Here is a 27,847-nt window from a genome sequence, read left to right as displayed (position 1 = left end):
CAAACACTCACGCTCTGTGATTGAATAATTGCGTTCGGGGGCGGATAAGAGGCGGCTGGTGTATGCAATAACGCAGTCGTGGCCACGTTGGCGTTGAGCAAGCACGGCGCCGATACCATGACCACTTGTATCCGTGCGGATCTCAGTAGGGGCAGCAGGGTCAAAGTGGGCCAAAATTGGAGGAGTAGTGAGGAGCGCGATGAGATTGGAGAACGCAGAAGCCTCTTCTGAGCCCCATGTAAACGGGACGTTTTGCTTGAGGAGCTGCGTAAGAGGTCTCGCTATATCCGCAAAATTTTTCACGAAGCGTCGAAAATACGAACATAGTCCGAGAAAGCTGCGGACATCCTTCGCAGATCGTGGAACGGGAAAGTTCTTGATTGCGCTGATTTTCGCCGGGTCTGGCTGTACTCCGTTAGCGTCCACTAAATGGCCAAGTACTGTAATTTGGTCGCGGCCAAAATGACATTTTGATGAGTTCAGCTGCAGGCTAGCACGACGGAAGATGGCTAAGACGGCTGAGAGGTGTTCTATATGAGTTTCAAATGTTGGGGAAAAAACGACATCGTCCAAGTAGCACAAACAGGTGGACCATTTAAATCTTCGGAGCAAAGAGTCCATCATTCGTTCAAAGGTGGCTGGGGCGTTACAAAGGCCAAAGGGCATGACCTTGAATTGATATAGACCATCGGGGGTGATAAGTGCCGTCTTTTCACGATCCATATCCTCCACCTCAATATGCCAGTACCCGGAACGGAGGTCGATGGAAGAAAAATAGCAGGCACCATAGAGGCAGTCAAGGGCATCATCTATTCGTGGCAGAGGGTAGACGTCTTTTTTTTTGTAATTCTGTTTAGGTGGCGATAATTGACACAGAAACGCCATGTGCCGTCCGTTTTGCGCACTAGCACGACAGGGGATGCCCAAGGACTGCAGGACGGCTCAATGATGTTCTTGGCGAGCATTTTGTCGACTTCAGCTTGGATAATTTGACGCTCAGTCGCCGACATGCGATATGGGCACCTATGAATAGGAGGCTGGTCAGCTGTGTTGATGCAGTGGGATACACCAGTAGCTTTTCCCAATGGACGGCCGCTGAGATCGAAAACGTCGACATAGGACAGCAGAAGCTGGTGGAACTCGTCAGTCTGCTGCGGCGTTAAGGTGCAAGCAATCATCGACCGTATGGCGCTGTTGGGACGAGGATTAGATTGTTGCTGGGCATGGGGATCGGACGGAGCGGTCACCGTGAGAGCAGCCACCGCGCTGTCTTCTAAGGTCGAAAGTAATGCCAAAGAGATGCCAAAGTAATGCCAAAGAGGTGTCAAACTAAAATTGACAACGGGAAGGCATGTGGAGTTCCCTGTGACAGAAAAAACGGTGTGTGGTAGCGTAATACCACGACTTATCAAGACATCGGTGATAGGGGTCAGTACATAGTCGCCGTCGGGAACTGGTGGTGTTGAGACAAATTCGACATAGGTCAGTGTTTGGGGTGACAGGCGAGCGTATCCGGCAGTGCAGAGGCGACTCGGCCGGGGCACAGGAGGGTCGATCATGGGCAAGTGGAGACGGAGCGTACTCGCCGAGCAGTCAATGAGGGCAGAATGCGCAGACAAGAAGTCGTGGCCTAGGATGACGTCATGGGGACATTGTTCAAGGACGGCGAAGAGGACAACTGTGTGGCGATCAGCAATGCTTACATGAGCGGAGCACATTCTCACGACAGATGCTGTTCCGCCATCGGCAACACGGACAAATGGAGTCGTCGCAGGTGTGAGAACTTTCTTGAGCTTGCGTCTAAAATCAGTGTTCATAACGGAAACTTGAGCGCCAGTGTCGACTAGAGCTGTCACAGGCACTCCGTCGACTTGTACGTCAATAAGGTTTCGTTTCGTCGGTATGGTCAATAGAGGATTTTCGCTTGGTCCGATTGATGCAGCGCCCCCTCCAGGGGCTGCAGCATTTAGTGTTCCGTCGGCGTACGTCGTGGGGGAGCGGGGGAAGGTGGTCATCGGGGCTGAGGCGAACGGGACTGGCGACGGTGGGGTGAGGGAGAGCGGGAGTAGTGGGGATCGTGAGGCGCAATGTGGGCCGGAGGGCCGTAGGGGGCTGGAGGGGCGAAGTGGGCAGGAGGGGCAGAGAGGTCTGGGCTGGTTGCAGAACGAGGAGCGGGACGATTATTGAAGGAAGGCGAGAAATTTTGTGCAGGAGGACCCCAGCGACTTCGGCAATGACGAGATATGTGTCCTATTCGGTGACAGTAGAAGCATATGGGCTTGTCATCAGGTGTTCTCCATTCGGACAGATTACGGAACGCTGGTGGCGAGCCAGACGGGAGTCGACGTGGGGGCGTGAAGTGCGGCGGGAAGTCGGTACGGGGAGGCGTCGAAATAGAGCAGATACCCATGCTGGCAATTTCCTGTCGGATTACTGCTTGAAGAAGGGGTAAAGGGACGGAAGGAGGTGTGTCAGAGGATGGTGGTGCCACGGTAAACAGGGATGGCTGCTTCAAGTTCACGCCTAACGAGTCGGGTCAAGTTATCGCAGGCGTCCGGTTGCCGGTATGTAGTGAGGCAAGAAGACGCCACTGCGGTATTCGGAAGGCGCGGGAACAGTTGGGAGACACGCCTACAGGCTAAAAGTAGTTTTAGCCTGTTCCAAGCGACGACATTGTTGAAGTACCGCATCGACAGAGGACAGGTTAGTGCACAACAGCAAGTTGAACGCGTCGTCGGCGATACCCTTGAGTATGTGCGCAACTTGTTCTTGCTCAGACATGGTTTCGTCGGCTCTGCGGCAGAGGGCCAGGACACATTGAATATAACTGAGGGTAGGACTCAGTGGAGCTTTGCGTGCGAGTCGATAATTCAGTCTTTGCGGCGAGTCGACGTCCAAGAGAGTTGCCAAAAAGTTCGCGGATCTTTTCCTTAAAGCTGTCCCAGCTGGTAATCTCATGCTCATGGGTGTCAAACCAGAGACGAGGGGTTCCGTCCAGATAAAATATGACTTTCGCGAGCATAAGGGTGGGGTCCCACCTGTAACTGGCGCTGACGCGTTCGTACAGGTGCAGCCATTGGTCGACGTCAGAACCTTCGAGGCCCGAGAACACGCCAGGCTCTTTCACGGCGGGAAGCGTGACGAAAGTGGGTGCGGCTGGTGAGTTGGCAGGTAGGGCAGGAGGCAATGCGGGCAGCGGGGATGTAGCCGAGTCTTGGGAGGCCATGGGGATATCCTCGAGACAACGTTCGCTGCGGAGTTCCGTGGCGAGGTAGGGGATCGCACCACTCCACCAAATATGTTACGGAAAAAGACACCAACTCAGAGGGATACGTATCCCTGTATTGTTTACAGCTTAGGTGAGCAGCGCAACCGACGCGAACAGCATGCGCCAGTCTGTCTGTTTCGTCCTTCTCTTGTCTCCTTGGCCGCGATGCCGCTGGTACGTAGCAATATGTACCAATTTTTATTATCCTCAGTTTAACTTGTTTGCAGCAATATGTTCCTGAAATACAGGTATATTGGGCAATTTGCCATGTTTGGGATTTTTTTCTTCAAAAGTGCTTTGGCAGGTGAGAGAAATAATAGACTCATAAGACTGTCTTTTACTTATTATTCAAGGGTAATAAATATTGTGACTAAGAAGTGCAGCGTTTTTTTCCCTAGGTGTGCTCAAAATTCAGAAATTGCAAAATTGGTGGAAAAATGTTCTTTTGTGTCCAAAACTTATATATATATATATATTTTTTTTTTCAGGCAAACTAAATTTTTTTTTCACAAAACTAACTTGGAAACCATTGCTCTGGGTATAATGCCTAGGCCTACAGTAAATTTCATCAAAATCGGGAATGGTGACCGGGCCCTCGTGTTTGATCTTACCTGGACGCACCCTATATATAATGGTGCTGTGTATGTGTGTTATATCTTTCGCTTTGTCCCATTTTGGATGCTGTGGATCACCAACAAGCCCGCCGTGCAACCTTAGTAAACAGACTTGATGTGCTGTGGCCACTGGAAGTGCTGAAGTTACACCTTGTTGTGTGAGGTGGCCCACAGCAGCCCAGCAGTTGCCATTTCTTGTGTATAATAGGGGACCATACAAATAAATCGCTCAAAATTAGGGATGGTTATACTGATTAATGATTAATTAATCACAAGTGCTCTGCAAAATAAATAATCTGGCTTCATTTATTAAACTTAATCGGTCAAAGCTTTTCAATTAATGGTTTTCAGGAAAGTAACTGGAGTAATGCGAAAATTTTGATATCATACTATAAGGTTGGGCAAAAGTGGTGACTATAAGTGATTGCATGGCAGGCAAGTGCTGTTGTACGTCGGCTGTTTTCTCACGTCTTCATTGATGCTATACACGAGAGCAGCCGGCCGAGTTCTCTTCTGTGCATTACGTCATGCCTTGGTAAATGAACTCTTTGTGAAGACCTTTTCTGCATAGTATTTGTCCAACCGTTATCAACCAAAAATTTTTTGTTAAGCATGTATTTTTTTATACAGCCTACTGAGCACTCGTAAGTGGTCTTGTGTTGGGCTTTTTCACTTCACTCGTGCTACTCAGTGTCGCCCCCGCAGGGTACGTCGTAACGATGGATCACGAGTTACCCAGCCTTAGGGGCCCTTGCAGTTCCAGGTGCGCACACTGCAACAGCCAAGCCATGCCAGTCTATACTGCATAGCAAAATGGGTGGATGCACATGATGTCGCATTGTATTGGGCACACAAAATGTGAGCTCCACAGCTTAGTCTGCAGTCAGTTCTCATCGTGTGCTCGTTGGATTGGAAATGTGTGAAGAGCGGTAGCATGGGGAGCATTCCAGGCGAGCATTTCAAGCAACCCTGTTGGTGTCCCATCTTCTAGGTGTTCTGCAGGGCAGTGCAGCCATTGACCCGCAAGTGCGCGTTCCCAGTGCTGGCTTTTATGCTGCTATCATACCAGCACTCTCCGGCTCTCTTCCACAAGGTTGGTCACTGTCTTGTTTTTTGACGCTAGACAGATTACTTTTTAAACTGGAAAGGCTACTTTAACCGTGCCACTGAAAGCAAGTTCTATACGAGCACAGAAATGAGCAGGAAACTGAGACCAACTTTTGCGACACCAGAGGTGCTTCTTAGGATGTCAGTAGTGAGTCTCATTGATAAGATTTTGTGTAATGCATTCTTCGGGGTACCCACTGGGGTAGCTTAGCGCGCAGAGTGTCGCGTTGCTGAGCTCAAGGGCCTGGATTCAATGCACGGCCTTTGGGGTGAAATGCGAAGAACACCCGTATGCCCAATTGATTGAGGTGCGCGTTGAAGAACCCCATCGGGCGGTCGTAATCAATCCGCAGCCCCGCCCGACTGCAGTGTGCCCCATAATCATACGGTGGTGGTTTTGGCCCAAAGCAATTATTATTATTATTATTTGGGGTGTTGCAGGTATTTCATTTCGTTTATTTACCTTAGAGACTTCCGAGGGGTATTACATAAGGGGTGTTATGTAGACAAAAATTGCGGTAATTGTCCACGAAAAAATATATCTGCCATTTCACTGCGCCTGATGAATGGAAGCGTTTACGAACAGGCTGAAAAATTGTGGCAGGCAGGTTACTCTGATACAGTAATAGTGGCTACTAGTGAATGTGTGCTGAAAATGTAAAAGCAGATGGCAAGTTGATGTCAGCAGGAAAAAGTGAAAAAACTGCCCTTTTTCAGCGATCTCCTACATTCAAGGAGCCTAGCTCCTTAGCCAACACGGTCCGCTTCCTCTTTCAATTCTTATCCACCTTTCATAGGATGTCTGCATGCGAGGACATAGCTTGCATTGATGTGGCAGGCACGTGTAAACAGAGTTCGATGACGTTGCCTCGAGCAGAGCAGCACGCGACGACACGTTGAAGAAAAAAGTGCGACGCCAATGCCATCTGTACTATCAACGCAAAAGCACGCAAAGGCACATTAAGGCCTTCACGATTCACGCGTACAAGCTCTGAGGCTGCGACGTGCTGCTGATGGCCTATCCTGACAAATTGATCACGCGGTGCGTATGCCCACGCGTGATTGCCACATCTTCCGCGACAGCGCGGGTAGCACCTGTTCATACCTGTGCGGTAGCAAACATTTGTATCAAACGTCGCGGGGTGAAAATCGATTCGCAACAACCGTACTTCATTACATTGCAGGCCAATCGGCCTTGGCCGGGGCCACAGAAAAACTCTTATCACCCCGAAATTCGTACGAGCCGTGATGGTATCACCGAGGTTCTCCTGTATGCAGTATATATGAAGCTGCACATCAGTTCTACGGAAACACAAAAGGGTGGTTGTCAGTTTTCCCTTTCTTATATGTGAAGTTCTATAATCTTACAACAATGTAGTGTAGCCCTAAATCTGGATTGTTGTGAAGCCGCATGTTTGAGTGACCATCACTGTGCAGGTCCTTCCTCATCTGCCACTGTTTGTGAAGCAACTGCAGAATGACCCAGTCCTTCAGGAGCTGGCCAGCCTGTCTTACACTATGATGTACTTGCACTCGGGCTTCCCTGATCTCTATGATGCTGTGCTAGATGCTCTCAAGGTGAGTCACCGTTTTGAAATTAGGCCTCCTGGCAAACGCACTTTCATTCCGTCTGACACACTAAATTGTTACTGTAAATACGGCACATACCGTATATACAGTCAACATCTTGATCGTTTGGACTCTCCAAGGACTGTGAAATAGTCTGAAAAAAACTAGTGCATTCTTCTTTTACTTCTCTGAAGTTGTCCAACACCATGCCCATTTCTGAAATAGCTCTGAGGGCTTGTCAGTAGTACACTTCCATAAAGCCTTGTGAATACATTCAGTCATCCTAAATGATGGTTTGATGTCCACTTCTATTTTTATGCTTTCTGAGGTTGATTTCTGTCTACCAATTCTGCAAGCATCTCTCCTCTGTTAACCCTAAAGTCGATGCCCAAGTTGCTGTTTGCTTCTTCCCCCTTCTGTGTTTTTCCCACTTTCGCATTGTAGTCTCCCATGACTCTGGTGTACCTGGTTTACAGCTTTTGCATTGCTACTGCAGCATCCTCATAGAAGTGTTCTACTTTGTAGTCATCATAGCTGGCCATGGAGCATACCCTTGTATCATTATCAGTTTGAAATTGAGTCTTTAGACAAACTGCATAGGAGATCTCCTGTTTAGTTTTATCACGAGGCTTGCTGCCCTTTCATTGGTACTGTATACAGTAAAACCTCGTTAATTCAAAGGCCTCGGGACCGAGAAAAATATCCCAATTACGCGGGATTCCCAATTATCCGAAACAACGCGAAATCAAAGAAATCAGCCAGAAAACGTGATATACGAAAGTCAAACTTTTATTGTGGCAAGTCCGCCTACTTGGAGAAAAATTCCTCTATGCGTGACTGACGCGTTCGGTAGTTCACAGCACTGAAAGTCATATTTTCCAGCCTGTCAATGCGGCGCAGCATCTCAGCCTTGCCGCCGTTGCACTCGACGAAGCTGCGCACGACACTCAAGGCATCGATGACATCCGCCAAAGGGGGTGCTCGGGAGGGCTCGTCATCGCTTTCAACATTAGAGGCCGAATCGGTTGACCTTGCAGCTATCTCGCTGTCGATGTCGGCGTAACACATCTGCACTGTGCACTCGACATTTGCGTACTCGGAGAATCCGATTGGAGTGCACTCCTCGTCCTCCGCGTGCAAAGCCTCATATCGAGCGCAGAGAGTCTCCCCTTCTTCATCAAACGGGCAAATGACAGCGGTGACAACACACTCAGCGGAGGTCGCCTCTTCTTTCACAAACCCGGCGTGCTCAAAACACCGTCGAATAACGGTGGCCTCCACCTGCCTCCATGTGTGAACAATGAGGCAAATACCACCAAGGAGGTCAATGTTATACTCTTTTCCGTTGTCATAGCAAAGGAGCATTCGCTTCAACAGATTGTAGCGACATATTTTCCTGGTATGGTGTATGACGCCCTGGTCCATCGGCTGCGATAGCGAAGTCGTGTTCGGGGGTAGAAAGACCAGCCTGATTGCCTGCAGGTTTTGAATGTCGCCGTGAGCTGGGCAATTATCGACGACGAACAAAACGCTGCGCCCTGCGGCCGCAAACTTGCGGTCAAGGTGGCGCACGTATTCTTCAAAGAGTGCAGCCGTCATCCAAGCTTTCTTGTTGTTTTTATAGATCAGGTCATCCTTGGATGGCAATCGTGCATTATTGAAACAACGAGGCTTTTCTGTCTTCCCAATAACAAGCAGTGGCAGCTTATGCTCACCGCACATGCTTGCACCAAACAAGACAGTGATTCTGTCTTTGTTCTGTTTCCGCCCCTTAATGTCTGCCTTCTTCAAAGCGAACGTCTTCGTAGGCAACATTTTGTAGAATAGAGCAGCTTCGTCAAGGTTGTAAACATCTGCTGCTTCGTACTTGGCGAATACTGGAGCCAAGGTGTGCTGCTTCCAGCTGTCGACAACAGACTGATCCGCCCTGCCACTCCCGCCACAAACAGTCACGAATGTCAGGTTGTTGCGCTCCTTAAATCTGCAAAACCACCCATTGCTGCATTTAAACTCAGAATGTCCAAGTTGCAGCGCCAGCTGGTCGGCCTTCTCACGCAATAAGGTCCCATTGACAGGAAGGTGTGCTGCATTGGCTTTCTGCAGCCAGTCGATCAGAGCTGCTTCAACGTTGGCGTACGTAGGCGGGCGTACTCGTGTACGCTTTGACGAGTGCGTCTTGCTGTAAGCATCGAGAATTTTCTCCTTATTCTTGATGATGTTGCACAGCGTTGACAGAGGCACGTGGTGCTTTTCGGCGAGAGCCGTTTTCGACGCTGTCGACTTGCTGGCCTCTTCAATTAAGCACACCTTTTCATGCAGGGACAAGCTCTTGTACTTCGGCATCTTCCTTCCAAGCACACCTCAACCAACCAATTCACAGGGAAGACACTCAAGCGGAGACAGGAGACAAACGGAGCAGTCGCACCGAATCGCACAATGCTCGCCAGCCGACATCCAAATGACACAAAGACTCCACAAAACATTCACTTCGCTAGAGTGGCTAACATCGCTGTTGAGAAGATGATGATCATGATCGCAACCGCACGCATCGCCATCTGGCAATTGCTCAAACATGGCGTCTACGACGTATTTCCAGTAAAAAAAAGCATGGCCTTCGAGATCCGTACATAAAAAAAATGCGTATGCTTTAGTTACAGCCTCCGAGATTCGCAACACCCTTTGCATATCTCGGAAGTCGCGGCCAAGTGTGCCAATTAACCGGGAAGTGGCACACTGGCTGCACCAATTATCCGGTTAAATTTACATGTAAAAATTTGGGACTGCGCAAATAAAGCAAATTATCCGGGATTCCCAATTAACAGAGTACAAATTACCGAGGTTTTACTGTAATTCATCGATGTTACCCACAATGACTCTGTTGAATAGAAGCCCCAAGCCATATTCTTGTTTCTCAGGGAGCCTTCTGTAGAAGAGTTCTTTAGTCAGCACTGTGCTTCCCCAGTGCTTCGAACCTCACTTAGACCAGTAAGAGCCCAAATTCCTGTTGAATTCACTCATCTCGAATGTTTGCCTGAATTGCATAGCTTTCCATCTGATATGGTGAGCTAGCTATAGAAAACAGACGACTGCTTCTGAAGTGTGCACATAATGGCTACTGTCTCTTTGTTCAGGATGTGTCGGCACCCAGCGTGGATGAGATGCAGCAGCTGCTGCACCAGTACCGGCTGGCCTCGGCTACGGAGCGCTACGTTGGAGGTATTGTGGGATCTGCCCTGGTACGTCGTGAGGCTGAGCTCGTTGGGCTGCTCAACCTGGGCAACACGTGCTATGCCAACAGCGTCCTCCAGGCACTCTACATGACCTCGCGGTGAGCACAGCATGCGCGTGTTTGCCCCACTTGTTATGTGGCATAATTTATTGCAAACAAAAGCACTTCATGTGCCACTTAACATTGGCTCATCATGAATGGTCATCATTTTTTTATTTATGACGAGAACTGGATTTCCCATAATATTGTAGACCTACTTCTATATACTAACTAGGCCTTTAAGAAAATGCATTAGATATATAAAATAGACTGTTGTTGTACAGAAAAAGAAGTACAGTTAAACCTCGCAATAACGAAATCGTTGGGGAAACCAAAAAATTTCGCTGTCGCGAGAATTTCATTGGTGCGAAATGATACAATACAAATAGGAAAATGAAAATTTATTGCCAAAGCTCAGTTAGCTTGCCTTGTCGATTGTTTCCATGTAGTAAGTGCACAGATCTTCCTTCGCAGCACAGCAAGTTGTATTATGTGACATTGTCATCGTGCTTTTTAAGGAACGCCCACATCGTTTAGAAAGGGTCCAACACAGGCACCCAAGTAGACATGGCAATCACTCCTCCGTCGCTGATTGGCCACATCGCTGTGCTGCTGCCACAGAACAATGCTAAAATGGGTCCCGGACCCATTCTTTGAATGGCAAAAGAAACTTTACGTGAGCAAGCAAAACCACTTGCCGCACGGCAGCCCGAGAAAGACCGATAGCGAGCTGTTGTACCGCTAGCATGACTCTAATGTGTCTATGCATAAAAAATCAGTCTAAACAAGCGACATTGTGGCAATGGCAACATCTGGCACATGCAGATGCTTCCAGCACTGTGGTGATTTTGTAAGCAAAGATGGTGGCATACACACAAGCCCAATGTAATGTTACTTAAGGGGAGACCCTGCTTCTGAAACGAGTTTCCTGTTTTTGAGCATACCATTATAAAACTCACAGCTTATGTATTTTTATGTGCTGATTTCAACCATGCAATTATTTTTTTAATACAATATGTAGTTCTGAAACTATTAAATAGTTTTTGTATTGTTAGGAGCAGGCTTTATTTCTAAACTGAGAGAGTTATCAAGCAAATCAGCCTATCACAATAACCTGGAATCAACGCTGTATGGAATAAAACAAGAATGGATGTTCAAGGCCCATTTAAACAAAAGTTATGGTATATTGAACATTCCCAGCTTGATCCCAGTTTGACCGGGCTCGACATCACTCACTTGCGAAGTATTCAACGTCCCATAATGCTTGTTCAAATGGGCCTAGAACATCCATTCTTGTTTTATTGCACACAGTATTCATTCCAGCTTATTGTGATATGCTGATTTGCTTTATAACTTTACAATTTATAAATAAATCTTGCTCCCAACAATATACATGAAATATTTGATATTTTGAAAACAACATAGTGTACTGGAAAAATAATTGCACATTTGAAATCAGGACACAAAAATACATAAGCTGCGAAAGTTTCATAAAAATGTACTCAAAAACAAAGAAATACGTCTCCGAAGCAGGGTCCCCCCTTAATGCAGTTTAAAGGGACACTAAAGAGAAACAATGAATTGGTTTAGATTGATAAAGTGTGCTCGGAGAACTCTTGTGTAGTTTATTTCACCACCATAGGTTCATTATTAGAGGAGAAAACCAAGTTCAAAGTTTCATTTTTTAATTTCGCGCCGGACTTTATAATTCATGACGTAAAAGATTTCCAAGAGTATTTAACGTATTTTGGCGCCACTGGCTCGACGAAATTTCCACAAACTCGTTATGTAAAGTCTCTGGCCCCCTCAGAGGACAATTTACTTCGATTTAACCGATTAGGAACTACGTAGGCGCAAGCAGGCGCCGTCAAAAATATGTGATGTCACGGCAAATGGTGCGGGAATTCCAAGGTGGCGTCGCCACCTGTATTTTCTTCTTGCGCGTTTTCTCACTTATTAAGCGTCTTCTCGCAGCAAGCGTGGTGTTTTTGGTATCGTGGAAGACTACTTTACTAATGCGAGAAAAATCGTTTTGCTCTTTAGTGTCCCTTTAAGTGTGAATCAAAGGCATTTGAACGCATTTTGGAGTATGCCAACCTTGCAAGGCGAGCAGACACTGTGTGGGGAAATGTCCTGTCAATTTTTGTTGTTGCAGGATTGCAGTTTAGCAACATTTCGTTGCATTGAATGCTATGGGTGTTTGCTGGGTACCAGAAATTACTTTGTTGTTCTGCAATTTTCTTATTGCGGGTTTACACTGTGTTACGTTGTGGTTTTAGGTTACGCACAACGTGCAGGTTCTTTGTTTACTTGGAGTGTCTGAGACGCCACCTCAAGACACTCCCCAAAAGGACGAGACCGCTAGCAAACCACGTTTAATAACAACACTAAAACCAGAACACGCAACGCTAACAAAGACAGAAGATTACCCTACAGGAATACAACAAGACGCCAACAAGACGTAGTTAGTTTTTCCGAAAACCCAATAGAGGAAACGCAATCACGGCGGTGTCGTTTGTGTAATTTAGCGCCACACGGAAGCAGATGTAATCGCGCCCCGGCGAGCAATAAACGAGAGAGTAACAAGTGGTCAGCCTTTGAGAGATTAGAAACCAAACAGCCATCAGCTTTGCAGGCGCAAGAAGCGAAAACCACCCGAAGGACGAAACCGAAACCAGCTATGCTCGCGGACAACTTTTCTTGGCAATCAAGGAATGGCTGCGGCGGCGGAGCTACTGCACATGTACTGCTCCGCGAAGTAGTCCGGTTCGGCGCGCGTTTCGAATTTAGTTTTGGTTTGTGAACCTTCCATACCTCCTGTGACGGCCATTTGATTATTCAAGCGGTCGTCACAGGCTTACACAGCCATTTGTTAGCGAAATTCATCACAAGCTCCCTCGGCGAGCCGTCGGAAAAGCTGCAGGGTGACGAGCGCCCACCTGAAGATGAAGATGCCATTTTGATTGTGAGGTGCACGTAAAAGGTGCGGCGTTTTCACAGGTACAAAAACGCGAAATGGCACTGCATAAAGCAAAACAAATATACCGTATTTGCACGTAAATAACGCGACCGCGAATATAACGCGAGGGGGGTACTATCGGCCTGGACGAAAAAAAAAAAGTTTATTACGATTATAACGCGAAGTGATGCAACTGTAAACAGCAGTGAAAAAGTGGTCGCGCGCAGGGCTTTATTTACATTTACATCCGTCGGAAATGCTAGAACCACTAGCTCGCCTGATTACTCTTCCTCGCTGCTCGAGTCCTTGTCGCTGTCGGCAAAAACCGCGTCGTCGTCCGTGCCGTCCAGGCTGTTCGAGAGGCAGCACTTAAGGAATGCCCGTGACACTATTGCCGACGGCAGGGCCTCCCAAGCATTATGAATCCATCGAGCGACCTCGCTCACTGACGCTCGCTTCATGCGACCCGATGGAGTCAGTTGGTGATTGCTAGCCTCCAGCCACTGCTCGTATTCCCGTCGTACGACATCCTTGAAGGGCTTGTTCATGCAGACATCCAGTGGCTGGAGCTGCGAAGTCATTCCTCCGGGAATGACAACAAGGTCGGTGTTAGACTTGCGGAGCACTTCTTTGACCTCATCGGTCAAGTGGCCTCTAAATGCGTCTAGCGCAAGCATAGCTGGAGTGTTGAGGAGCGCACCCGGACATCTTCCCCACACAACACGGATCCACTCTTTCATCATGGTACTGTCCATCCAGCCCTTCTCGTTGCACCTGACGTACATCCGGGGCGGGAATGTATCGTTTTTTGGGAGAGTCTTTCTTTTAAATATGAGAAAAGACGGCAGCTTGCGGCCGTCCGCCATGCACGCCAGCATCACCGTCACCCGAGTCTTCTCGTTGCCCGTTGTGCGGACACGTACCTCCTTGGTGCCGAGTTCGTCGATCACGTAGCCAGCCAGAATGTCCAAAAAGATTGGCGTCTCATCCACGTTTCCGATCTGGCCTACGGGGTACTGCTTCTCCCTCCTCATCTTAATTACCTACCGCTGAAACTCAATTAGCTTCTCTTGGTACTCGGCCGGAAGCTTCTGGCAAATCGAAGTCCTTCGGCGAAGCGAGAATCCCGCACGACGCATGAACTTCTGCACCCACGAGCGACTGGCCTTAAAGGTGTCACGGGGCACGCCGGCCTCACGTGCAAGCTCCCTTGCCTTGATCTGCACGAGTTCGGCATTGACAGGCAGAAAATGGCCGCGACGTTGGCGCACGAATTCTGCCAGGTCCTCTTCAATTTTCGGGAAACGGCCGGTCTTGGGCCCACGGAACGCCTTGCGAGTCGGTGCAGCTTGGAAGATGCGGTCATGGCACTTCCTCCAACCTCGAACGGTTGACTCCGTCACTCCGAGATGCCGCGCCGCACTCGAATTTCCCCTCTCTTCGGCCAGCAGGATCGCCTGTTTTTTGAACGCGGCAGTATATTGATTCCGCTTGTTCATTATGACAGGCAATGCGGAAGAAAGTGCATTCCGAACACAGCGACGAGCGAGCGCGAGGCGTAAGGAGGCGAAGTTATTCCGTAATGATTGTTATCCACGTGTTGCCACTGTGGCTCCCATGGCGCTAGCAGCGCTAGCGGCACAATGCGATCGCCGCAGCATACCGTAGTGGCGCGTGCGTCGACTGCGATACGCACGAGGTTTCCGTACTGAGCGGCGGTGTTCCGAGACGCCAGGCAGGCGTCGGCGACACGGTGCCTTCCCGCGCGCGGTCACCAGAGGCGCAAGTAGGAATAAAATGTGCTATATGGTGCGACGAACCCGCCAAGTCCCTGGAACGTGCAGCGCACGCTACAGGGACGAAGGTTTTTAAACAAAAAAAAAGCTTGAAAAAATTTCGCGCTATATTTGTGTTATTTTTGTCACGAACCCGAATATAACGCGAGGCGCCTATCTAACTCGCAAATTTTTGGAAAAAAACTCGCGTTATATTCGTGCAAATACGGTAAATATCTCTTTGGTGCACGCTGACCCTCTCTTCGAACAGCGCCCCGTAGAAAATAAAGTAATGTTGTTTTTTTATTATCATGCAGAAAACACAGACGCAGTTGTGGGACTATAATCTTCAGCGGTAGCAAACGCGTAGTTCGGCTCTCTAGCCTTCCCTTCATTGCCAAGAAAAGTTGTCCGCGAGTATAGACCGCGTGCGTGCATTCTCATGCGCAACTGAAAGCCGCCACGCCGCTTTGGAAAGCAAAAAAAAGAAATACGGAAAGAAATTGGCGCACGGAGGTGCATCGGCGTATTAAAAAAATTTCACATATTCCCGAAGCGTGGCAGTACATTCCAAGCAAGAGAAATGATCGAAGAAGGCGCGCGTTTGAAACCAACCACTCCGCGGGCGTGCTCGGTTGCGCAAGCGATAGCCGGCACACCGTTTGGCGTAGCATAAAAAAAGCAATAACAGAGAGACATTGGCACATGAAAAAAATTCCACGTATTCCCGAAGCGTGGCAGCACAAGCAAAGCAAGAGAAATGATCGAAAAAGGCGCACACTTTAAACCAGCTGCACCGCGAACGTGCTCAGATGGGCAAGTGATAGCTGGCGCGCCGTTTTGGGAAGCAAAAAAAAAATACAACAGAGAGACATCGGCGCATTAGAAAAGTTCCACGTATTCCTGAAGCGTGGCAGCACAGGCCAAGCAAGAGAAATGATCGAAAGAGCCGTGCGTTTTAAAAATAAACGCTATGCCGTACATGTACGATAAAAACCCTTTGGTACCAGGAAGCTTCTGCTGTACATCTACGGCGAAAACCCTGAAGGGGTTAAGTCATCTTCAAAGAACAACCATCGGCTTGTGTTTAAGCTTACGTAAGGCCACTACATAATTTGTCGGGCGTAATGCAGGCTGAAGTGGACATCTTCGGCTCCGAATTCCTCGGTTCGTCGTGTCATGCCGTTATAAAAATGTTAAACATGTGCCCTCTTGAGTGCTTCTCCATATGTCGACAATGCTTCGTTTGTCCTAAATTCGTGAATATCATCGTGACAAAAGCATCTTCAGTTGGCCGAACATACGCGCATTCCATGGGCGTATGCTGTGGGGCAATTTTAGTAATTTCTGCCACGAGCTGCACGCTTCAAGTGGCAGCAGCGTGTTCTGAGCTGGTTAAGACCGCCTGTGTTTGCATTGTAGGGGTCGGGGCCAGCCGCCGCTGTTACAAAGCAAATGCGAGGGTCCTGGGCCAGCTGTCTCCAAACGAGTTTTCCTGCTTCTTGGACTCCCCCCCCCTCATTTCGGAGAACGGATTTACCTACACCTGCTGTCTTTTCCCTGAACTGAGCGCTTCGGCGGGAAGCTGGCTGCTACACGCGGGTCCCCTCCGTGGGACGCGTATTTGCATCGAGTGTGCTTTTGGCTAAGGCTGGTGCCTTTGTTCGTAAAAGGATTATCAGTTCCCCGAGGTGGCATTGTCTCCCCCCCCTTTTTCTTCCGAAATGGTCGGACGTGGAGAGTGAGAGCGCAGTGGTCCCTGGCGTGCCATCCTGGGGGCGGTGACCTATGTGTCGAAGAGACGGACCCTCCAAAGGCATGCCTGTTTGTGATTGGACGTTTGCTAGTTATGCAGCTTCAAAGGCATGCACGTTTGTGATTGGACATTGCCAATTAAGGAGTTTCCCTCTATTGGGAAGGAAGCGTATTTAAGGAGCAGCAGAGCGTCTGCTCGGGACGGATCGATCGGAATAGATGTCGTTCTGACGATCCTGTCCTCTGTGATGTTGTAAATAAACGTCTGTTAAGTTTTCCTCAACGCCGGTCTCTCTGCCTCGGCTTCCTGCTGTTCTGGACATCCCTGGGCCTGCGGTACGTCTCCCGCCCCTCAGCTCCACGCTACCCCCGGAGTCCACGTTGGACAACGTCCCCGCTCGTAACAACTGGTGGCAGCGGTGGGATGGATCCAAATACCCACTCGTAACAACTGGATGGCAGCGACGGGATTCTGCTCACGCCAAGTCGCAACAAGCTCGGGCCAGCATTGGGATCGTCTCCGCCGAGATCATGGCTGCAGGGTGTGGTGAGTGCTTGACTTTTCTTCACTGAGATTTTACCAGGCTTTGTCTCGAGTTTTGTAGGAAAGGTGGTAATTTTGGGTAACTACTCTACGTTGACCTGTGCATAGGAACGTAGCGTCTTAGTAGTAGTGAAGTTAGCAGCAGTTGCAGCAACCGTGAATCTGAAGGCACTGAAAAAACCGCTTTTGCTAGAGTTAGCTAAAAGTCTGGGTTTGGATGTTCGAGAACAAATGAGAAAGCCAGAGATTATCGAGGCTATTGAGAACCTTGAGGCAGACGACGACGAGCTCTCAGAGTGTCTAGAGCTAATTGAGGAAAAAAGAAAAGAAAGGCGCGAAGTGGAAGAAAAAAATGAGAGGCTGAGGCGCGAAGCGGAAGAAAGAAATGAGAGGCGTTTGGAAAGGGAGGTTGAGATGAAGCGCCTTGAAGTCGAGCTGATCAAGGCTCAAAGTAATAGTGGAGGTAGCGAAGCGTCTAGCGGAGTAGAACGGAAGTCGTTCAGGATGAAAGACCTAATGCAACCCTACCGCTCCGGAGAGGACATAGGTCTGTTTTTGGTAAACTTCGAGCGCACGTGCGAGAAGGCGGGTATTACCAAAACGATGTGGCCGCAGTGCTTGCTTACCTTACTACCGTGTGAGGCTGCCGATGTAATTGCCCGCTTGACAAAGGAGGAAGCAGATGATTACGACCAGGTCAAGTCGAGCCTGCTAAAGAGGTATAGATTGTCAGCGGAAGCATTCAGGCAGAAGTTCCGGAACGCCGTAAAGCAGAAAGACGAGTCGTATGCTGACTTCGCATACAAGTTAATGTCTAATATGAGGGAGTAGCTCAAAGAGGCTAAGGCGTTTGAGGATAAAGAGAAAATGATGGAGTGCTTCGGACTCTAGCAGTTTTACCGTCGTTTGCCCCAAGACGTTAGGCTCTGGGTGCAAGACAGGGAGGACGTAACCACTGTCTCGAAGGCCGCGGAGCTTGCGGAAGAGTTCGTCTCGCGCCGTGCGCTTGATAGAAAGGAGATTCCCCAGCGGGAGGGCCAGAATAGAAAGGCGACTGAGTGGAAAGGACAATCCGTCCAAGATAATCGAGAGCGCAACGCTGAACTCGTAGAGAAGGGGGAGGCAGTGAAAGAAGCCGATCTGGCTCAGGAAAAGCACCAAAAGAGTGCTTTTGAAAAGAGGCGTCCGCTTGTGTGCTACAATTGCCACAAGCCGGGTCATATGGCGGCGTACTGCGAGAATCCTAAGGTTGCTTGCCTGTCAGTTGACAGCGGGAAGGAAAGCACGCAACTTTTGGAGCCATATATCCGAGAGCTCAGAGTAAATGGAAAGGAGTGTCGCGTGCTGCGAGATTCGGCAGCAACAATGGACGTGGTGCATTCCTCGTATGTAGAACCGGGGCAGTTCACAGGAGAACGCGCTTGGTTTAAGCAAGCAGCGGAAGCGCGAAACGTATGCCTTCCGATTGCTGAGGTTTGCATCAAGGGCCCATTTGGCGTATTGCATACAAAGGCTGCTGTGTCTGACTATCTGCCGACACAGTATTCCTATCTGTTTTCAAACAGATCAGATTTGTTGCTGCGGCAGAAGAACCTCACGTTCGGGAAGAAGGTTGTGCGCGCGCTCACTCGCTGGAAACCACGAGGGAGACGCAAAGGTTGTTTAGGCGACTGTAAGCTTTTCGGGGAATGGTGACGTTGGACATCTGAAAAGGTTTTTTTTTCTTTTGGGGTAGTTGTTTTTTTTTGTATGAAATAGTTTTCTTTTGTGGTCTCGTCGTCTTTTGATGATTTAATAGCTAGTTTTAGAGCTATGTTTTTTTTATCGTTATGCGTGTGATGTTATCTATCGAAAGTATAGGGACACGCATCAGAGCGAGTTGAGTGCATAAAAGGAGAATGCCCTCCATGAGTTTTACGAAAGCTAAGTTTGAAAATATTTTGTAAGGTTTCACTTGCGTGTCATGCGAGGACATAATGAAGCATTACGTCAGGGTGTCCCACGAATTGAACAGTGGCAACGCTCAGGGCTTTACTCGTTGTTCCCTGGGAACTTGATGGCATCGGGTACTCTGGCTTGTGTATTCAGGTTCAATTTTTTTTGTGACAGGTTTACAATTGCCATTTTTTTTTGTTGTTGTGGTCGTGCTTCATCACGACATGTGTTTGTGGATTGAGCAGCCTATTTCAGGTTTGGTTGTTGGAATTGCTGCTGCTATTGTAATTGAAAGCAGGACATTTTGGTTGAAGTAAAAGCCTGGTGGGTCTCAGGGAGAGAGTACGGGCGCTTGCCTGCTTGGCGGCTGTGGTTCTCGCATGGTTGACACAGGTGCTGTCTTTCGAGAAGGAATGTTGGCCAGCAGAGCAAGAAGCTTTTCTCCGAACTTGGATGACGCTACCAGATGTTCGAGATCACCGGAGGTGGCGGAGGAATGCAGCAGAGCAGCATCGCGGTGTGCACGGCTTCAGCACATCAGCATTGTCTTCATCGACCTCTCCCCACAAAGGTGATTGACCTTTGTACGTCGAGGTCTCGGCCTGCCGCCGGGGAAGCTGTTACAAAGCAAATGCGAGGGTCCTGGGCCAGCTGTCTCCAAACGAGTTTTCCTGCTTCTTGGACTCCCCCCCCCCTCATTTCGGAGAACGGATTTACCTACACCTGCTGTCTTTTCCCTGAACTGAGCGCTTCGGCGGGAAGCTGGCTGCTACACGCGGGTCCCCTCCGTGGGACGCGTATTTGCATCGAGTATGCTTTTGGCTAAGGCTGGTGCCTTTGTTCGTAAAAGGATTATCAGTTCCCCGAGGTGGCATTGTCTCCCCCCCCCCCTTTTTCTTCCGAACTGGTCGGACGTGGAGAGTGAGAGCGCAGTGGTCCCTGGCGTGCCATCCTGGGGGCGGTGACCTATGTGTCGAAGAGACGGACCCTCCAAAGGCATGCCTGTTTGTGATTGGACGTTTGCTAGTTATGCAGCTTCAAAGGCATGCACGTTTGTGATTGGACATTGCCAATTAAGGAGTTTCCCTCTATTGGGAAGGAAGCGTATTTAAGGAGCAGCAGAGCGTCTGCTCGGGACGGATCGATCGGACTAGATGTCGTTCTGACGATCCTGTCCTCTGTGATGTTGTAAATAAACGTCTGTTAAGTTTTCCTCAACGCCGGTCTCTCTGCCTCGGCTTCCTGCTGTTCTGGACATCCCTGGGCCTGCGGTACGTCTCCCGCCCCTCAGCTCCACGCTACCCCCGGAGTCCGCGTTGGACAACGTCCCCGCTCGTAACAACTGGTGGCAGCGGTGGGATGGATCCAAATACCCACTCGTAACACCGCGCAGAACCCCTCGGAGACGAGAACGAGACACTGAGCAACATGTCTTTATCATTCCAAGACTCGGCTGCGACTCACTGTCAATGGCCACCGAGTGCAAGTCGCGAGCATGCCCGTGTCCATCGCTCTCTTCTACCGTCGGCGCGCTCGCGGCTGCTGCTCCCATACACATGCAGACGCCACAGTTACGAGGATATTGTAATGCGCCTACATTAGGTGCATTTAAAGAGCGCTTACTGTCGTGAGCTGCACGCAGGGGAAACAGCGCCTTCTGAGCAGCTGAACGATAATCTATTTCCACAATTACCACTTACTTGCAATTCGCGCTTTAGCGTGGCATACAGTGGTTCTCTGTAACTGATATTTTCTATTTAGTTGCTTTCATACTCGGAGACTATCTACTATCTTACTAATTAACCTTTAATATTAAGCATCACCACCACGTTGAAGCGAATGCCAAAAGCGTGCCCCAATGTCAAGCTAATCTAGTAACATTAGTCAAGCACAACATCCACAAGTTTACCAGTGACATGTCTCCCGCAAAATAAAAAAAGTTAATGCACTTGTACTTCTCCCTTGTGAACGTCCATGTGTACTTGGCACTCCCCTTGCACAGATGACGCAGTACAAATTAAAATAAAATGTGTATTACAGTCCTCCTCAATGAAACAGCTGTTCTTCAGAAAATAATGGTTCGTTTGAATTGCTACTATACTATATTCACAGCAGCAGACAGGTTGGCTTGTTCGCAATTCAGAATTTTACATACATAACACAAACACGAGGACTATAGCAAATAGGTAAAAAACTGAAAAAGTCTGTCATATGTGCACTCGCTCGTCCACCTTCAATTATGCTACGATTGATGAACTATCACCCAACCTACGTTAGAACACAGTGATGACTTGTTGCCTAACTGCCTGTCGCCTATTTCTCTTCCACAATGTGTTCTAATCTGTAAATCATCTGTCCTACTTGTTTGGAAATAAACACAGGCCGTTACATTGAGTGAACAGTGTGTCACCAATTTGTATTGCACGCAGAAGTTCATTTCTTCCATTTTCATGCACGACAAACAGTCATACCTCAATTGATACAAGAAACAGTGTTTGCACTACAATTTTTTTGTTGAAATCAAAACAGTAGCACTTCTCATGTCAGTGTAAGCATACGTATATTTCCATTTTTGTGCACAGAAGCTGCACCGAATACTGAACACATGGAACAACATATACAGTACAGCCCAAGCACTATATATAATTCACAGCAGTAAAGCAACATGAAAGTAGTGTGTAAAATCTTATCATAATGCACAATGACATGTGCACTTCACAGTGAATCTAAGCACAATCCAAATAAATGGGATGCACAAGGAACTTGGTGTCAGCCTACACATGAAGGTAACTAAATTAGTACAATAAGGATAGCATTACTTTGGGAAATATGCAGCTATGCAGATAGGCATGTTCTAGTCCCTTTATAGTATTAGTTTGCACTATGGCATCAAAACATGTCACACATGGTCGTACAGTTGAGTTTCCTGCAGAAAGGTGTAAAATTGATTGTAGATCCACTAACCACGATTTAAGTCAACTGCCGATTTTTCGGACATGCTCGAAAATTCGGATGCTCTCGTGGCACCGTCACCAGCCCCATAGACTTCAATGTATTAGAACGTCCAAAATTTCGGACGCTGAAGCTATTGCGTGTCCGATTTTTCGGACTTTCTGCCGAAATTGCATGTCCGAAAGGCATTATTTGAAGCCCCCACCTTTGCCGCGTCTATCATATCGTAGGTTCGAACCAGCGCTTTCGTGAGTCGATCTGTTTGAGACAGTAGCAGAGCCCGAAAGTCAGCTTTGCCGCAATGCCGAAGCGTTATGGGGTGAAGCAGACCAGAAATTCAAAGGGGCCGCTATCGCGGCGCCGTGCGGCGATGTTACGAATAAGCAGCGGAAATGCACGGAGGCGTGATGGCAGCAGCTCGCAAACGCGCCAGTACAGCTTAATCGCTGATAACCCTTACGATAAGCATCTACAGTTAACTGCTCGGTAGTGCACGTGGCCTAGGGCAGTTGCATGCGTACTGCACGCATTTAATAGGCGAGAACCCAAATGCGCCGCGCCGCCATTATTGCTGCCTCTTTCTGCGAGACCGCTAAGTGCACCGCATAGACGCGTTGCCTTCGCGGACAAAACCAGCTTGCCATTGCCGCGCCCGTGTGCGGTCAGGAACTAAGTGCGCATCACGAACCCTTTCATGATAAATGCGTGCGTACGATACTGCAACAGTAAAGTGACAGCGTCAGCTTAGTTGGCGATGTGCTGCACACAACTAGAAACGATCGGCTTGACACGACAGCGAATGCTGCGTATCGGCGGCGATTCGGCGATGTGTGTGCACACGCATCAAGGAAAGCCGGTTGAGTCGTCCGCTCTTCCGCCACAGTCTTTGTGTTCCGCGTCATCGTTTACAAACGCTTCATGCGAGATAGCCGTAATATATTCCGCGCTTTGCTGTTATCAGCGGCGCTCATCACGAGATGCAAAAGTGGCTGTTGGCGCGTACGTAGTTAAGCGGGGTTCGCGGCAGGTACCGAATGTATTTGCGAGAGCCTGGGCACGCACCAAAATGCCTGATAATTCTACTGGGAGGCATTAAAGCTATTTCGGATGTGGCTGTGGCGATTTGACCACTTGAGCAGAATAAAAAAGCATGAATTTGATTTTTCAGACTGCCCGATTTTTTCGGACGATTTCGCGGTCCCTAGGGAGTCCGAAAAATCGGCAGTTGGACTTATAAAAGCAATAACACCACAGCACAGAGAAATGAGAATGAAAAGCACAGGACGATGTGCTACTAGCAACTGAAGTTTAATGCAAACCACAGAAAGATATAAACACACAGTATGAAAGTACTACAAAATTAAAGAATCACACAGTCGCAGGAAGAGTAAAAACATGCCTAAAAAAGCCAAGCACGTGTCAAACTTCAGTTGCCAATACCGCGTCGTCGTGCCTCTTCATTCCTATGTGTGTTGTGGTTTTGTTTTCCCGCTTTCTTGAACTATGAACTTAAGTCCTGACTGCTTTACAGCCTCTATACGTGCGTGGTGAAATTTTATTCAACCTCATGGCACATCAAGTCCTAGGATCCAATGTCCCAAGCCATCAGCCACTATTTATAGGAAATTTTCAATTTTAAGCATGTGATTGCCTAATTTCATGTTGACCTTGCAGCTGTAATGCTGGGCTTAATTCTCAATGTGGTAACTATGCATAAACCATGAGGTGAGGAATTAAAGATGAAGAACTTTCAAGTTGCAGATGGTACTCGCTGGCATGGATATATTGTAAACAGATGTACTAATTATGCATAATAGAAGTATTGGTACATTGTAGTCATGTGATAACGCTGAGAAGTTCCCAAGCACAATTCCAGAAATTTACGTTAGTTTTCAGATATCTGTGAGCAAATATGTGTGTATATGAAGGCAGCGTTGTCAATTTGTGGGCATTGCTGAATGCTTTTATAAATCGTGGCAAGTGGATCTACAATCAATTTTAGACTTTTTTTTGCAGGAAACTCAACTGGTTTTGATGCCATAGTACAAACTAATGTAATAAAAAAACTAGAACATGCCTATCTGCGTGGTTGCATATTTCTCAAAAGTAAAGCTAGCCTTATTGTACTAACTTAGTTGCCTTCATGTGTAGGCTGACACCAAGTTCCTTGTGCATCCCATTTGTTTGGATTGTGCTTAGATACTGGCACTGTGAAGTGCACATGTCGGTAGGCATTGTGAGGATGTTTTACCCACTATGAAAACGTAACCGAAACTTTATCTATTGTTTCGATCCAGAGTGAAACTGAAATTTATCTCTTATTTCGTTCCAGAGTGAAACTGAAATTTTTTCAATCGTTTTTCGGTTCACGAGAAAACTTCGCAATCCGGAACAACTGAGCTCATGCAATGTGCATATCTCAGGGTACAGTATTAGTGCGTACCTCAGGCAGGAATTCTAAAGCAAGGATATGTTGAAATTGTGCGAAAAACGAAAACAGTGGCAACCAGAGATGTTTATATTAACGCAAGTATACTTTTGTGCGCCTGTCACGCAGGCCAAAGTAGAGAGGGCATTGTCGGTGCTGAAGTTCGTTACAGCGAAAGCTATATGAGATCACAACAGCATGGTGCCATGGTTGTCCGCCGCCGCCGGTGTCCATGACCGCTATCGCGTGAAATAAGAAAAAATGAAATGAGCAACAAGCTTCTAGGATCGGATGGGATTTTAACCCGCGCCCTCTGCGTGGCAGTAGAGTTTCCACCGCAGTGCCACGCTGGTGCTTGTAACTCCTTCGCAAAAATACGCTGCACAGGCATCACCGTTGGGCAAGGAATCGTGTTAACATATCCAATATAGCTTGGCAGAAGAGTAAAATGACAACCAGTCATTACACTATGCTAATTGCGCAAAGAGTGTGTGGTTTAATGCTTCCCATCAATGTTGCGGAGTTGCCACTCCAGAATTGGAATGACTCCTGAAACATTCCACATTTTCGCGACCCCAGAATGAAATGGGAACGAAATGGGGACAACGCTTGGAGGAATCGAATGGGAATGTAATTAAGCGCCTTTTGGATGGAATGGAATGAGAATGGAATTGCGTATTTTTCCGAAAATACAGCACATTTTCATGCTGTTTTTAAAACTTCAAACATTAGTAAGCCAGAGCTTCGAATTTAACAATAAAGCGGTATTTTTAAAATGTCTTGGCTGATTACAAGCACGGTACATTCATAAGCAGTGTGCCTACTACAAACCGAGGCATAAGTTAGTGTACAAACAAATGCATTATCCCAGCAGATACAGAAGGGAGAAAACAAATTATTTCTGCGCGTTGGTTCCCATTGATACCCCCACACGAAAGTGGCGAATACTCTATGCACAGCATGACCTTTATCTCACGAGCAGTTTAGTACCTGATGCACGTAAATAACCTTTGTGACAAGGAAGACATTGCATACCTGTGCACAGGCACAGAAAGTTCTCACCCCATCCATGCTTGCGAGGCACGCTTGACAAGCGTGAGTGCTGACGAGCAGTGTGGCCCAGTGTTCCGTATTCGATACAAAGGCACAAGGTGCCCGAGTCATGCACTGTTCCAACTGATACCAGCAGATCTAGAGGGTTTTCTTCTCCATTAAGTTTTCTCCATATTCCCGACCGCTCCAGACGCGTGGCACAACTGCTTAGTCTTCTTGAATACTACTTTTGTCAGCAAAAAAATACGCTATGTCGTCATTTTAGCATTAACACATTTAAGCTTAAACAACATTAAAACACCGTCTTTCGTTCAAACACGCTGACCATGAAAATACTATAGGTAGCGGGAGAACTGTCCCTATGGGAATTAGTAGGGTGGTTGTACTGCACGAGATATGTCGCCAAGCTACTATCCCTCGGCCTTGGTAACGTGTTTTGCGTACTTTTGCAGTTCTTAATGCATCTGATGACATCAGCTTTATGGGGTGTTCATTCTTAACTCGATAAAACTATCAAGATGCCTTTCCTACGTTGAGTCATTACAGCAATAGAATTGAACTGCCCGGCCATTCCCGGAGTGGGAAGGGGCTAAGTTCTTTCATTTAGAGGAATTCAAAGGAATGGAATTGCGGCAAGTTCTAATTGCCCGGAATGGAATTGGAGTGGATTGAAGGCACCCATTGCGCAACACTGCTTCCCACCCACTACAATGTGCTCAGCCATAATACTTCAGCATCATCATCAGGCACGGCACACAGTGCACATAATGTCTTACAGATGTGTAGCGGGTACCACGATTCTCTGAAGAATGACGAAAAATGGCATAGTGGGAACTTCGCTACTTCAGAAAAATTACGATGATTTATTGCGTAGTGGTACCTTGCATGTGTACTTGTATTAGTTGCCCTAAGGGACTCTACAAAGTCCGCTCTTCCAGCTTTCGCCGTGACTGTGTGACGCAGGCCTGGCAATCTTTTTATCAGAACAGCAGTCTCGCACATCAGAGAATACACTCAGTGACATGCTGCTTCTGACATCGTGCTCACTTCCTTGACACAAATCATTGAGCCCACTAAAAAAATTGTAATGGACTTTTGAGAAAATAAATACTATGACTTTGAACGGCATACTGGTTTGTGCTAGTTGGTAGGAATTCGTGGTACAGTTACTACCGCTCCTCTGAAGAACGTGTTTTACCCTTGTCCCACTTTCTTAAGAACAGGGCAAGTAACTATATCACAAATCCAATGTCTTTTATCATTACCTTCAAAATTTTCATTAAAAAAAAAACGTTACGAACCGTTATGGAGCATTTTTTTTTTCGTTCCGGAACAGAAACGGAATGGAACTTTTTGCGGTGTAACGAAACTCAAACTGAAACGAAAAGCATTTCGTTCCAACACCCTTCTCGTAACTGTGGCGTCTGTCTGCGTATGGGAGCAGCAGCCGCGAGCGCGCCAACAGTAGAAGAGAACGATGGACACGGGCACGCTTGCGACTCGCACTCTGTGGCTGTTGACAGTGAGTCGCAGCCGAGTATTAGAATGATAAAGACGTGTTGCTCAGTGTCTCGTCCTTGTCTCTGAGGGGTTCTGCACGGCGGCTGGCCCAGACCCCTACAATGCAAACACAGATCTTAGAACAGATCTTAGAACATGCTGCTGCCACTGAATGCGTGCAGATCACCACAGAAATTACTAAAATTGCCCCACAGCATACGCCAATGGAATGCACGTATGTTTGGCTAACTGAAGATGCCTTTGTCACGCTGGTATCCACGAATTTCAGGGAGAGCGAAGCATTGCCGATATATGGAGAAGCACTCAAGAGGGCACACGTTTATCATTTTTATGATGCTGCGACACGACAAACCGAGGAATTCGGAGCCGAAGATGTTCACTTCGGCCTGCATTACGCCTGACAAATTATGTAGTCGCCTTATGTAAGCTTAAACACAGGCTGATGGTTGTTCTTTGAAGATGACTTAAATCAAAAGTACTCTTAGTGAGTTGACAGTGGAATTCAGGTTTCATTATTTCAACCTTACCGCTGAATCCATCTTCGGGATAACTTTGATGGGAAGTGTATTATCCAAAGTTTAAATGATCGTGTGCATTCTCTGTCAAAAGAATAAGTGTTAAAACTCTCAGCTATAATCCAACCCTCATGGTTCATGAGGGGCCGCTCTCCGGCCTGTTAATTAGAACCTGCTTTCAACTCGATCTGTGCACACACTGATCAAGTCAGCACGAGATCTGTGGTGTTAGAACTCAACGCCGCACACAAGTTTTGTAAGATTTGCGGCCAGTTATTACATTCAAAACTAATCGAAACAAGCGAAGCACAAAAGGCTGCAATACCGAAAAGGCAGTGTGGCCGAATTTAGGTTACGCTTGGACGTGCGCTGATGCGCTGAGTTCAGCAGACAATAGTTGGCCTCTACCAGAAGTGAATCATCTTTTTGAAAACTCGCAATGAAGTTTTTCATATTCCAGCCTGTTTATTTAACTACAAGAATAACTACAAGATACACAGTGTCAACGGGAACAATTTAGTGCATCTGATCCAAACACTGCACTTGATTTATGTCGGCTATTGGCCAATAATATCTTTCGTGAC

At 47.6% G+C, this 27,847-nt stretch overlaps 1 protein-coding gene across 4 annotated transcripts in view; it reads left to right on the top strand.

Moving 5' to 3' along the window:
* LOC119382414 (ubiquitin carboxyl-terminal hydrolase 35) overlaps positions 1-27,847 on the top strand; it is a 223,412-nt gene that overhangs the window by 103,806 nt on the left and 91,759 nt on the right. For all 4 annotated transcript variants that reach the window (XM_037650109.2, XM_049412195.1, XM_049412196.1 and 1 more), the window contains exons 7-9: positions 4,874-4,975; positions 6,427-6,567; positions 9,690-9,886. In XM_037650109.2, the coding sequence (XP_037506037.1) occupies positions 4,874-4,975; positions 6,427-6,567; positions 9,690-9,886 (440 nt within the window). The remainder of the gene's footprint in view (positions 1-4,873; positions 4,976-6,426; positions 6,568-9,689; positions 9,887-27,847) is intronic.

Source organism: Rhipicephalus sanguineus, chromosome 2 (assembly GCF_013339695.2).
Source record: "Rhipicephalus sanguineus isolate Rsan-2018 chromosome 2, BIME_Rsan_1.4, whole genome shotgun sequence".
Taxonomy (NCBI): Eukaryota; Metazoa; Arthropoda; class Arachnida; order Ixodida; family Ixodidae; genus Rhipicephalus; species Rhipicephalus sanguineus.
This window is presented reverse-complemented; position numbering and strand designations above follow the sequence as displayed.